This window comes from Nilaparvata lugens, chromosome 3 (assembly GCF_014356525.2).
Source record: "Nilaparvata lugens isolate BPH chromosome 3, ASM1435652v1, whole genome shotgun sequence".
NCBI lineage: Eukaryota > Metazoa > Arthropoda > Insecta > Hemiptera > Delphacidae > Nilaparvata > Nilaparvata lugens.
Genome location: NC_052506.1, coordinates 65,188,782 through 65,202,855, shown reverse-complemented (window position 1 = coordinate 65,202,855; position 14,074 = coordinate 65,188,782). Strand labels below are relative to the sequence as shown.

At 35.6% G+C, this 14,074-nt stretch overlaps 1 protein-coding gene across 2 annotated transcripts in view; it reads left to right on the top strand.

Moving 5' to 3' along the window:
* Positions 1 to 14,074, top strand: part of LOC111047245 (CCR4-NOT transcription complex subunit 7) — a 46,383-nt gene that overhangs the window by 11,627 nt on the left and 20,682 nt on the right. For both annotated transcript variants that reach the window (XM_022332955.2, XM_039424327.1), the window contains 2 exons: positions 8,487 to 8,683; positions 9,877 to 10,038. In XM_022332955.2, coding sequence (XP_022188647.1) covers positions 8,487 to 8,683; positions 9,877 to 10,038 — 359 coding nt within the window. The remainder of the gene's footprint in view (positions 1 to 8,486; positions 8,684 to 9,876; positions 10,039 to 14,074) is intronic.

Sequence of the window (14,074 nt, the reverse complement as noted above, 5' to 3'; positions counted from 1 at the left end):
TGGAACTGGAACAATTTACTATACACAGAACGTACACATTGAGTTTAGATGTATCAACAAAATAAGCTTCTATCACAATATCAAGTAGGCTGCTTAAAGTTGTCTTGAATACTTGAACGGTTGCTATGTTGTATACTAACCCCAATTCCTACCTCTTGCACGCCTTAATCTTCTTAGAATAACCCTGTAATATTCATGTTTTTGATTATTAAAATTCAGTCAAGTAAATAAAAGTGAAACTAATTGACTTCAGCTCAAATTTAGCTGAAATTCTAGGGTGATAAGAGTTGTTGATTCAACTTGAAGCTGCGTTTACAATGTGTAACTTTTTATAAAACTTTTGTTATATAACAACTTAAACAAAAATGTTATAAATCCATATGACTTGTTACATTGTAACTTCGTGTTTAATAACATAATTTTTTATTATATAACACGTTTATTCTTTCCCGCACGAAGTCGGTAAATATCAAAGAAAAAATATATCTTTGTTACATGTAACATGTTATAAGAACGTTTTACTAGTTACAACATGTAACAAGTTATAGAATGCGGTTGAAATTGGTGGTGGGGGAGCAGAATCATCAGCTGCTCGGCGGTTGTTGACACTTGACAGTGGTGATTGGTTTATAGATCAACGTTGATATTCATTATTATTATGGTTCATTTAAAATTTATTCATTGTTCTATTCGTTTTATTGCTTCATTCATTGTTCTATTGTTCGATTTTATAACTACTATTACCGGTAATAATTATGGTGGAGTGGAATCAGTGTGATATACCTTATTAAGCTCACAGAGGAATATAGCAAAGACAAATCGTTATGGAATCCAATGAACAAATACTACAAAAGTAGGAATTTGAAGCATGATACTTGGTTGAAATTGGACCAAACTTTTAAAGCTGAAACCCGAGAATGTGAAAAAGTAGATAAGGAAACTGCTGACAGGACAATTCACCAGGGAGGGGAAGAAAGTAACGCAGACGGGAAAGGCTGCTTGTGTCGGGAGGAAGAGGGTGTACTACAAAAAAATCCTTTTCTCAAAAGATAAAAATCTACCCAGAGAAAATGAAGATGCTGGCCAAAAAATGTAATGATACTGCAAGCCGTTCTTTCACCGGATTGCATCTCTAAAATTTGTATTTTTTAGCTATTTATTCGCCAATCGAAGAAATCTATAACTCAAAATCTTGACTAGTCATTCGTACAAAGTTCTTGAAATGGCCATCTGTACTTAACTCTCCCTATCTACTGAAAGTCGCATGCCAATGGAGGGAAGGCCTGTCTGGAACAGGCCACTGCACAATCACCGAAGCTGTTGCTCACAGCCCTGTGCTAAAAATGACTTCAGACGTCATGAGTTTTAACTAAATCTTTTTCTGTTAGTCTGCTCCAGAGAGGAGTGGAAGTCTGAGTAATGGCCCTATTTCAAGAGAGGCAGCTTTGTCTGGTACACGGATGGTTGTCTCATTGAAGGAGAATCTGCCTACGGGGTGTACAGTGATTCACCCAGAACAGAAATCTGTGCAAGTGGGGGACAACACTGTACTATCTTTCTGGCAGAAATTTGGGGCACCATGGCTTGTTCCAACATAGGTATTGCCAGACGCTATTGCGACATAGTTATCTTGTCAGATTGTCAGGCAGCCCTCAAGGCCCTTGACTCCAATGAAATCAAGTCTAAATTTGTGTGGGAGTGTCAAAAAACACTCAGCAGGCTTGCAACACGCAACTCTGTGCATCTTGGTTGGGTACTGGCCATATCGGCATAAGAGTTAACGAGTGTGCAGATGAGCTTGCTAAGCGGTGTTTCAGTATGCCATTCTTTGATCCAGAGTCAAGCTGTGCCATAAGCGAAATAAATGCCTTCCATACAATAAGTAAATGGTCCAGGGACTTACATCACCAGCAATGGCAAGGCCACCCTGGTCAAGTACTTGGCAAAAGGCTGCTAGCAGACGCAAGCTCTTACTTCACCAGCTGGCTGGTGAGTTTGGGTAGAGGTCAGGCTAGGCAGTTGATTGCTCTGATAACTGGACACGGCCACTTCAGGAAACATCTCCACACAATTGGACTCAGAAATGAAAGTCAGATGTGTAGGCTTTGTAATTAGTCTGAAGTGACTGCCAAGCATATCTACTGGATTGCGAAATACTAGGGGCTAGAAGAAGAGCTCTGTTTGACTGCAAGCAACCAGGTGATGAATGGGATGTTAGTATAGGGAAAAAACTCCTGGATCTTGTAAAGGACACAGGTATTGGTTTGTCCAACTTACATACTTGATGCACGTACAATAAGCTTAGGTTGACGTGTGAGATTCTTTAAACCTTTGGATCCTTGAATCCGTCCCTTCAAAAACATTACATAACTCTCCCGATAGTAAATCACGGTCATCTTGTTTAAGATTACTCAAGTCACTAGCACTGTACTAGTCACTTCACAATAAAGGCTGAAATGGCAAGTAGAACATCTTTCGTCTGGAGTCAGCATTATGACTGCAAATAAGGAGACCACAAACTGATGTTTTTGTTTTATAACATGTTACAAATTACTTTTTTGTTTCTAACAAAAGTTTAATTTAACAAAGTTACACAGTGTAAACGCAGCTTAAGATTTCATATTGTAACAAAGTGTGAGAAGAATACTACTCAGGTTATGTTCGCCAATTTTAAAAAAACTTACAGTATCATGAATGTCAAACATCTCCACCAGCTGTTGAAATACCTTTCATTGAAACTTCAGTCGGAGGATCTTTGCTGTATTGTCTCCAGTCTCCTGTCTAGTTGAGCTGTGAGTGACCAGGTCGTAGCTCCATACAAAATTGATGGGTACATACATCTTGCTGCCGAATTTCAATATTCCTCAAGTACAATACATAACTATTGTTCGATTCATAATTACATTTTATTTAATTCGTTTAACAATAAACAAATTATTATATTCCAATATCTGAAAGGCATAACAAGGTCTATAACTGATACTTGTATAATATATTAATTTTTGTTCACATTATTTCAGAACTGAATTACATCCAGTTGTACCAGTTTCCTTCAATATGCCTCCTGTGGGTTTGGGGAGCTTTGAGTCGATCATCGTACTCAAAAATGTGTTGAAAACCGAAATTCACCCACAGTATCCCTACTTGTCGTAGGAGTCGACTAAAAGGGACCCCCTTTTCAAAGCCCTTCTTCTAAACCCCTTTTTCTCCTTCTTAATATGCTTTGGAACTTTTCCTTTCTAGAATTGCACTTTTTCCATTGACTTAGCTTTGTGCCATTATTGATTTATTTTTCTATCTGTCGGTCTTCCTTGGCCATGTTCTTACTTCTTCTTAGACCAACCCAAGGTGTTATGTGGACCGGGCTGATGGGTGGTACTTTTATATATGGTGTCTCCAACGGTGCCTGCAGGATACCAGGCGCCCACCTGTAGTATTTAGCCTTGCCTGGACATGCAGGGCTCTGCCTGGGTTGACAGTCGTGAGAACCACATGAACAAACCAAACCCCATGGCATTTCCAGAAGTTGCCTTGCTTTCAAACCCACGGAATCTTCCCCATCAGGGCAGGTTCCTTAATCTGAAATGGGTGCTTCAGAAATACAGGTGGTTCCGTTGCACTCTTATGTAGAGGCTATCAACGTTGAGAATGCTTCCACTGATCACGACATGTATTATGCCGTGCTATGAATTTAGAAAGTTAATTTGGAATTTAGAATTTAGAAGCACACACAATATAACTTAATAAAAGGGGATACTTGATAAACATACCTAGTGCTAGAGAACGGGAATCCAGAAATGACAAGAGAGACAACGAAATAGAGAGAAGATATCAACTATATTGTCACCTCTTACAGTTAAATTCAACAATTAATAAAACAAAGAAGTTACATCATGAAAACCGAAAATAAAATTACTAAATTTAGAAAGTTATCTCTGATATAGATAATTCGGTTATAACCTACTCTGTATGCTCTACATTGAAAACGTTTTAGATTGAATCATAAGAAGCTTAAAGGACTCTAATTTCAAAAGAAGAATTGAAAATTATCATAGATATGTCTCAGAAGTTAATCATAAATAACAATAGATATTTTCAGAAAAGATCCACATAAAATTCATAAAATTCTTAGAACATTAAATTTAGAATACACTTGGAAACTTTAAAACACTATCAAAACATTATCAAATATTAATGATCCCCAATAATAACTATTCTGTATCTTTATATCATGAAAGCTGCAAAGACAAACATTCCCCAAGTATCACATCACGGAATTCAACATAGGAAGACTATTCAAAAATATGTGTTATCAAAACAAATTTAGAAAGGCTAGGGTCCTTGAAACTTCATTTGATCCTTTACAACTTTAAGATGAGAATTATTTTAAAACATTAATTTATTAATAAGGGACCTTTAAAAATTCATATACTCATTCAACTTTTAGTAGTTTAGAAGATTATAATTATTTATAAATTTAAAGAAAACTGAAATTCCCAGCTGGATCCTTACAGAGAAAATATGGCCTCACATTTCAATGTAAAGATACAACCAAAAAATCTATTACTCAAACCAAATTAATGAAATTAGTAATCTATCTATCTCCAATAATATCTCAAAATTACGATTTAACAAAAGTCTAATTCCGCACGTTTTAATTGATTGAAAGTCTGTAGTCACTAAAACCCATTTTGTCACATTCGGAGTTCCTGGGACGTTCGTTTAATTTGGAAAAAAAGGTTGTTACCTCAAAGCTGTTTCTTCAATTCAAATTTAGGCTCGGTGATTGAGCTCTACCATCAGGAGACAGCATACCCCAAGCTTCTAGGACTGCCATCGATTCAGAGGCGTCTCAGCGGCTTAAAGACCCGTAAATTGATGGATTCGTACGTTGATCCCATACTTTGATGTTCCCGTACTTACACCGCTGTTAGAATAAAAAAAAATAAACTAGGATAATACAAATTAACTTAACTTCAGTTATATAATATAATCAACCTACTTTAGGTTATATAAAACTCAAATCAATACTTATTACTTTAAAACACAAAAAGACATTACCTACTTCAATATCTTGATTTAATAGAAAAGAATTTACTTGTAATTAGGGTCATGCCATTTATACACAAAGCGATGAGTACATAGTATTCCATAATAGGCCTACATAATTCACAAGTTGATTGAATTACTTTTCATAACAAGGTCTTTCGAGTATTGTTGTTAGTTTAGTCAGTTCTCTTACATAAATTACATATATGGTGTAATTTAAAAGAATAAATTACATGATAGGTATTTCCTAAATAATCAAGAAAGCTTTTCATTAGAATCAAAAGACAAATAAAATCTATAACAAAATACTGATAGAACTCATAATAATATACTAGGTTATAAACATCAGTCAATTTGGATTTAAACAACAGTAATTGAAATTTAGGTTGATAGCTTCCTCTTCAAAAATAATTTAAATCAAAAAATATCTTAATTCCTACTAATAGGTATTCTAAATTTCTACAAAACATATATCGTTCATTTTCTTCCAACATTTATCAGTTTGAATTACCATTACCATCTTCCATTCAAATCAAAAGGACTATTCTCAATTATTACACTTTAATTACGGTACATTACAATAAATACTTTGATGTAAGCTTTCATCGATAATAATTTCCTTAATTATATTATAAATCTATGACGTACCTTTAGTAGCGGTTGTAGGAGGAAAATCTCCATTGTGAGGTGACAATTTGATACTCTCTCTCTCTTCTTAATTAAAGCAACTACTGAGGCGGAAAAAACTAAAAATGCTACTGGAACAAAAGGTTCCAGAGCCAAATACTAAAAAGGGCTAAAGCTGGCATGAGAGCCATGATTAACACAAAGCTCTGATCAGACTACATTTAGTACTGCTTATGACAGAGGACAGACGCTGAGTGAATCCACTTCGCTTTTCTTGTCTTGCCGTGGACAGCTGTGTGATCGTCCATACTAGATAGACCTAACCAACCTTAACTGTGATTGGCAGTTACTATTTTCTAGAAAAATTTCCACCAATAGAAAGGAACGTTACAACTACAATTTAAGATACATTCTCCCACCAAGTGACAGCTATTTTTCCTTGACAGCTATAAATTCCCTGCCTTATAAGGTCGTGAACCAGACTGATCCTCTAGGAAAATCGTTGATCTTCTCAGTACCACAACTTCTATGCACACACTTACAGAGTCGACACTACACAACGCAGAAAAGCAAGGGTCATGAACTAAGCTGATACTCCAGGAAAATTGTTGTTATCCCTAGTATTATAGCTTCTACGCACACACTTACAGAGTCAACACAACACAACGCAGAAAAGCAAAACAGCAAAATCCATTTTCACAACAGGCTAACTTCTCGGGCTAATTCGCATAATTCTCATCACTCACTATTGGAACAATGAATTGTTACAGTATGATGAAAGCTCAATCACATCATCCCAACTGGAGAGGAAGGATGAGCTTCTCAAGCCACTGCTCAAACAAGGACGGCCATTCAGGCAAAACTTTTTGGGAGAGGTGAGGCTTTTGACCATGCAGAGTTTCGGAGGGGCAAAAAGAAAAACCCAAGAGACCAGAGATGGGCAAAACTCCAGGCACAAATGTGGGTCAAGAGGCTGAGTCGAGGGTGGCCGGGCGCCCTGGAGGTAGTTTGGCGTCCCCCTCTCTCAGCGGAAGGACCTACAAAAAGGTCAGGAGTGGAAATCACGTAGGTCACGAGGACTAATCAGTCTGAAGAGACTGCCAAGCATATCACACTGGATTGCGACAAGGATTGCAACCAGGTGAGGAATAGAATGTTAGTATAGGGAAAAACTCCTGGTTCTTGTAAAGGACATACTACTTGGGAAAATAATAAGCTTCGGTTGACGTGTGGGGTTCTTTGAACCTTTGGATTCTTGAATCCGTCCCTTCAAAAACAATAAACAATTCCTTCAATATTAAATAAATAAGCTTTATTGATTTTCTTTACTGAACAAAAGCCTCTCATACGAGGTAAATAATAGTTGGCAAAATTACAGTTTTTATTTACATACAGCTTTTTATAACTTGTCGATTATCTTCTTCCATCTTTCTCTATCTCTGGCTATGGCGAACCTACATGATTCCCACGCGCTGTGCCATCTCGTCTCTCCATCGATAAGCTGGACGTCCCCTTTGGTACATTCACGCGGTATCCACTCAGTGCAGATCTTCGCTCACCGCTCTGATGACATTCTTGACACGTGGCCGGACCATCTCCATTTGATGAGGTGCGCTTCTTTTTTACCTAGAAGTACCTGCTTCGTCTCAAAATGTCGGTGCTGCTGATTCTCTGGTGCAGGCGCAGACCTAGAATACTCCTTGTCATCTTTGTTTGGGTTGTCTCCAGTCTCCTGTCTAGTTGAGCTGTGAGTGACCAGGTCTGAGCTCCATACAAAATTGATGGGTACATACATTTCCTCAACGCTTTTCCTTTTAATTCGTTGGGGAAGTTTCCCTTGAAAGTTTTTTAAGAGTAATACTTCTGCCAACCCTTTTTTATTCTGTTTCTCATCTTTTTCGCTCCACGGTTTTCAAATGAAAGCAGCTGGTCTTGCTAAATGTATTCCTCCACATAGCCTATCTCTCCACATACATAGTCTCCACAAGCTACTTCAATTTTATCTTTACTTGTCATCAGTTTTGTCTTGCTTGCAATTTGACTGAGACCTATGTTTTTACTAACTTCTATAAGCTCATCGAGCATGATCTTCATATCATCAGAAGAACGTGATACAAGCATCACATCATCAGCAAACAATAGATTTGACAGTTGATAATCATTTATGCATATACCTCTATGATCCCATTTTAGTCGTTGAAAAACATACTGCAAGTTACAACAATTGACGATAATTATTATAATCGGGGATAGTGCGCATCCCTGCTTTAGACCTCTGCCAAATCTTATAATCCGACCTTTTCTTTCCAATTCAATGTAGGCTTCATCATTCTCATATAATCTTCTCAATACTTCTATCAACACCTGACTAAACTTTCCTTCAATATTAGGGTCAACAAATAGTGGAATGGCGAAGATAGATGGTAGCGGAGGGTTTTGAAATTTATGCATGCATCTGAATGTCTCAGATTCCTTCTACATGCTATCCTTTTTTCGCCGCTCCACTATGTTCTGATACATTTGAACACATGCATTACTCTTCTATACTCTCAGCCACCTTCTCCGCTATCCTCTACCTTCGTCACTACACTATTTGTTCACCCTAGTATTGAAGGAAACTAGTACAACTGGATGTAAATCGATACTGGAATAATGTGAGTTATAGGCGAAAGCCTAATGTTTTATGATGAAGGGTCACCATTATGTTCTGACCCTTAGTAGGCTTGATATAATTTCTTTTTGTGAATATCATGTGTACTCTGACATAAATTAACTCTATCTATTGTTTCATCATGGACATTAATTCACAGGACACTGAATTCCCGGGTGTGGTAGCAAGACCCATTGGGGAGTTCAGGAGTACCGCCGACTATCAATATCAACTACTGAGATGCAACGTTGATTTGCTCAGAATCATTCAGCTCGGATTGACATTCTTAGATGAGGATGGAAAGCCTCCGTCTGGACAGTATACAACTTGGCAGTTCAACTTCAAATTTAATCTCTCGTAAGTATCCCCATCTTATTATTTTGAATACTGTACATATTTTACATGTTTGCAATTATTATTGAGTAAAACACGAATGGTGGGCGGGGGGTCATGGAGCGTCAAGGAGGAACAATACAAACGTGAGATCCTCTGGTAGATAAGGTGGTGCGTGTAACCTTTTTGGTTCAACTTTTACGGAGAGGAATAGTACATATCGGGTCCCATCTACCTGGCTTATGCAACCTGCGATTGTTCTATTTTCTTGGGTGAGTGTAGTGAAGCATGATTAACCCAATTACCACGGTTTTACTCCTAGTAGACAATACATCTGGACAAAATTTATGACCTTAAAACATTGATAAGGGAATTTGAGATATTAGATTTTTTTCAATTTCACACCACATTTTATAATGTCTTCATTATAAATTTAATTTTTTCTCTTATGACGGATTTTAGCTTATCGTATTTTTCTCTCGACTGATCTGAAACGGTTAACTAATTGGGGTATTCTTATCTCCACTGAAGTCGCCCAACAAAATAGAGCAATCACAGGTTGACAGTGTGCCAGGTAGATAGGGAACGCTTGTGTCTTATTCATCACCAAAAGGTTGAATGTATGCCCTCGCCTCTAGCTACCAAAGGGTCTCACTGTTGTATTGTTTTCCGTTGACAGTTACATGTTTAAGGTGTAATAAATGGCATAAATTTTGAACAACATATGACATTTAATATAATATACATTTAATGTATATTTTTAATTTATCCATGTTTCCGTTTCCAGGAGGAGACGAGAAAAATGTAATAATATCTAAGTACTGTAATTTATCGATTATACAACAAGTGCCTGTACTCTTCATACTCTCTACAATATAAATCTATTAGAATTTATTTCTTGTTACCTTGAAAATCTTGTCTCAAGTGTTATCTCTGAAAATATAGTTTGCAATGACAGAAACACACATGGCTCAAATGTTCGAAAACGCTCTGTAATTCTTTAGTTCCAGTCTTGAATTTGAGCAGTTGTGATTATCATAAAACATAATATATCCAATCTTAAAAAAAAGTTCTTTCTATGGTAGAATTTTCGGATGATGTTCTTATTCTTGTTGTACCACTCAAATATATTTTCCTTGTTTTGATTTCGTCTATGTCATATAAAATATGTTTGGGTTCTTTGTTGCCTCATTTCCTGTAGTAAATGAATTTTGTAGGGAGGATATGTATGCACAAGACAGCATAGATCTACTTCAAAACTCTGGAATCCAATTTAAGAAGCATGAAGAGGATGGAATTGATCCATTTGAGTTTGCAGAACTACTTATGGTTTCCGGCGTTGTTCTAATGGATGAAGTGAAATGGTTATCATTCCACAGGTAATTCTGAACTTTCTTATTATTTCAAGTTGAGGTTGGTTAGATTTCCTTTTTAATTTCTATTTAACAATGATTCGATCTACAGTATGCTCCTTCTATAGTCTTTGCAAACCATAGTTTGCAACAAGATACTTTATGGCGAATGTTATTTCAATGTATCAGTAGGAGCACACTGTGACTCGCTCTTCCACACAATTAGCTCACAGGCTCTCTGAAGTTTGTTAAATCTGACAGCACTGTTCTCCATAAGAGCGATGCTGCAATGTAAGATTTGCATAGACTATAGTTATGTCACCCAAGAATTGGATGGATATACTAACTTAATTCGTTATCAAAGTTTAGAACAATCCTATAACTATTAAATGTATTTGAATTGTATGAAATGTATAAATAGTAAATGTATATTATCTATCAACTTTAATGTATTTCATACGTTTTAGGGCCATATGCACCATCTACGTTCAACGCTAAAACACGTCTTTCTACTTGTAGATATGGTTGCATTTATCATAATATGTTTCATTTGGTGTTCAAACGAACAGCTAACATCTCTCGGTTTAAACCGAGTATCTGCATACAGGCATTAGAATAAAAGAAAATGGTTTAAGCTACTCCCCAAGAAAATCTTCCTCTGCCGTGAAAAGCACAGGCCCGTTTGCTCAATAGCTGTTCGATTATTATCTATCCTAGTTTAAACCATCAGACAATTGAAACATATAATAATAATTGAACGAGCGTTAGCGAGTTCTCACTTTTGACTTACTGAAGGCAAAAGTCGTTGTACGTCTGTTTGTATGTTCTGCAATAACTTTAGAAAGCATTGATCAATCAGCTTCAAATTTTGAACACGTATTCTTCGAATCTTTTTACAGGTCAAGTTCGTTGGACAACAAAATTGACTTACTCCTTCGTCCTTTTTCAGGGTATAACAAATAACAGTGAAAGTGCATTAGAAAAATAATTGTTGTGATTTATCATTTTGTCAGCTGAAGAATTCATTGCAAGCAATTACAACAGTTTTTCCATTCAGTCATTCATAACATTAACTGAGGCACATTAAAATTCACATCTATCACACTGACAGACCTCCTTCGCTGACACATGATTTCATCTGATTAATATAGAAGATAATTTACAACTTTTACATCAACAAACTGATACGTGTTGAGATATCAATGTGCGGTTTTCTCCATTCATTTTCTCTTGGAACTCTATATTGAAATCATGTATCATTTATACATTGATAGATACATTATTATTCTCAAATTAGAATGATTGGGAAATGATCAACATTCTTGATGCCCAAAACTGTTCCTTTCCTAAATTTGGATAGAAATTGTCCAAAAATAGGTTATGTTTATCACTTCATAAGTTTTGCCAATTTTGAGTCCAAAATATACAGAGTGAGTCATATACAATGGGAACCCGTCAATAAGTTGGAGACTGTTGTAGATACAACTGAATTTCAACCCCTCATAAGGGGGTGACTTAGGAGTTGTAACTCGAATATTTTAAATGTAAACACCTATTGTGTGGTACATTATTTTAAAGACCCTTTTAAAACAATAAAGATGACTTCAATAAAAAAGTTCTATGATGCTTGTATCCAAAAGGCGGCTGCTTGAAGTTTTAGTTTTTAAAAAGGCCTTTAAAATGATGTACCACACAATGGGTGATTACATTTAAAATATTCGAGTTACAACCCCCAATTCACCCCCTTATGAGGGGTTGAAATTCAGTTGTGCGTCAAAACGTAGAGTATTTGACCAATAAATTATCCTGAAAGTTGCAGTATTATATCTACAACAGTCTCTAACTTGTTGAAGGGTTTCCATACATATGACTCACTCTGTCTATAAACCCACCTTCTCATATTAAAAATGAATTCATATGAGGGACAAAGATGTTGAAGCACCAAAGTAATTTTTCATCTCAAATAGGATCTCCAATGAAACCTACTGTCAAATTATTCTTGTAGAAGAAATATTCAGCTGTTTTCATAATTTTCACCAACTTTGTTTAGTTAAAAGTTGCGGGTTTCAAAGATTATGAATGAATGAATGAAGTTTTATTCGCAATAAGCTCAAAACAAGAAAATGTAAAATACATGCATATCAAAAACAAATAAACAAGTTTATAATATAGCTGCATAGTAACGAATCACAAATTTAATATTACCTTATTGAGAAAAAATACAAACCAGCACGTAAGATGCAACTTACGAACCGCTGGAGGGAGTCTAACACTTATTTTACTAAAGCAATAGAATGGACTGAAAAAAGAGAAAAAAATAAAGAGAGATAAAAAAATAAAAACATATTTGGGCTGTAATCAAAATAGGAAATTAGTATATAATTATTAAAGATATGATGCAAATTATAGAAAGCAAAAGAAAATCATTAAAAAAAAACAAAATAGAAATTCAAATTGTGTGAAAAAATTGATTTATTGATTTATATTATGAAAAAAACGGTGAGAAGAGCAGGGAAAATACAAAAAAATTGTACAGAAAAAAGTTAACAGAATGGAAAGAAAAATAGACGGATCAAACAATAATTAGGAACAAAAACTAAAGAACTTCGGGAGTGAGCGACGAAAGCCAAATTTCAATTAATCTCTTGATATTATTTCCACAATACAAGCAGCAATGGCATTCTTGACCTCAAGCGGCAGAGCATTATAAAATTTAGGTGCTAGGGAAATGAACGTTTTTGAAAAAGAGTGCAATTGGGTTTAGGACTTGGGAAGCCGCAGTCCTCCTGATCTGTCGAAGTGCGGTAACAGGCTTACAGTAATCAATCGTCACGCCTCTATTTCTACTTGTATTGAAGAACAATGACAAAACCTTAAATAAGTAAGCGAATGAATAATTCTGAAACGACTCTTTTAAGCTCAATTGATGAAGTGAATGAGTTTTTTGATTCGAATTCTGGTATTTTGTTCTTCCATCAAAACATCCGAAGCCTAAATACTAATTTTGATAACTTCCTTTCATACATTAATAATTTGATAACCAAGCCACATATAATAATTTTAAGTGAAGCCTGGTTGCAGGATATGAATGAATTGAATTTATATAATATTGTTGGATATGAAAGCTTTGGTGGCGCTGGTTGTGTGAGGAGGACGGGCGGTGTTGTGATCTTTGTTCATTCTTCTATTACTGCCACTAAAAAGGATTGTTGCATTGCTGACTGTGACTCACTGTTACTTTTTGTAAATACAAGAATTATTTTATTTATTAATAATAATAATAAATTTGACTTTATTTCTGCGTGAAAATATACAAAACAAGTGAAAATTAAGAGTAATAGAAAACTAAGCATGCAGTATTATCATTCTGCTCCAGTATAGAAATACAATGAGAAAAAAAACAAAACAAAGGAGTAGGGGTAAAGTGAGACTTCTGAAGAAAAGCTGGCTCAAACCTGCCCCAAACCTGGCTCAAAGCTGCCCCCAAATCTGCCCCAAATCTGATTCTTGGTTCTAACCTTGCCCAACCCAATGTAATCCGATCTAACCTAACCTAGCCATACCCCTAATCTCACAATAAACCTCAAATGAAGATTTCCCACTTTTTTGGAGAAAAAAAACTAGATCCAGCTTTTTTTTATTTCTTGAATAACTAGGAAACCGTTAATTTTACAAAAAATCTACAAGAGTAACTTTTTCCAGTAAATCCAATTACGAATCCATTGACACCCCATTTGTCAAGATTGAACAAAAAATAAGGATCTCATGGGAAAACTAGATCCAGCTTTTTTTTATTTCTTGAATAACTAAGAAACCGTTAATTTTACAAAAAATCTACAAGAGTAACTTTTTCCAGTAAATCTAATAACGAATCCATTGACACCCCATTTGTCAAGATTGAACAGAAAATAAGGGAAAACTAGATCCAGCTTTTTTCAATAACTAAGAAACCATTAATTTTACAAAAAATTTACAGGAATAACTTTTTCCATTTGTCAAGATTGAACAGAAAAATTAGATCCAATTTCTTGAATAACTAAGAATAATTTTTTTCAGTAAATTC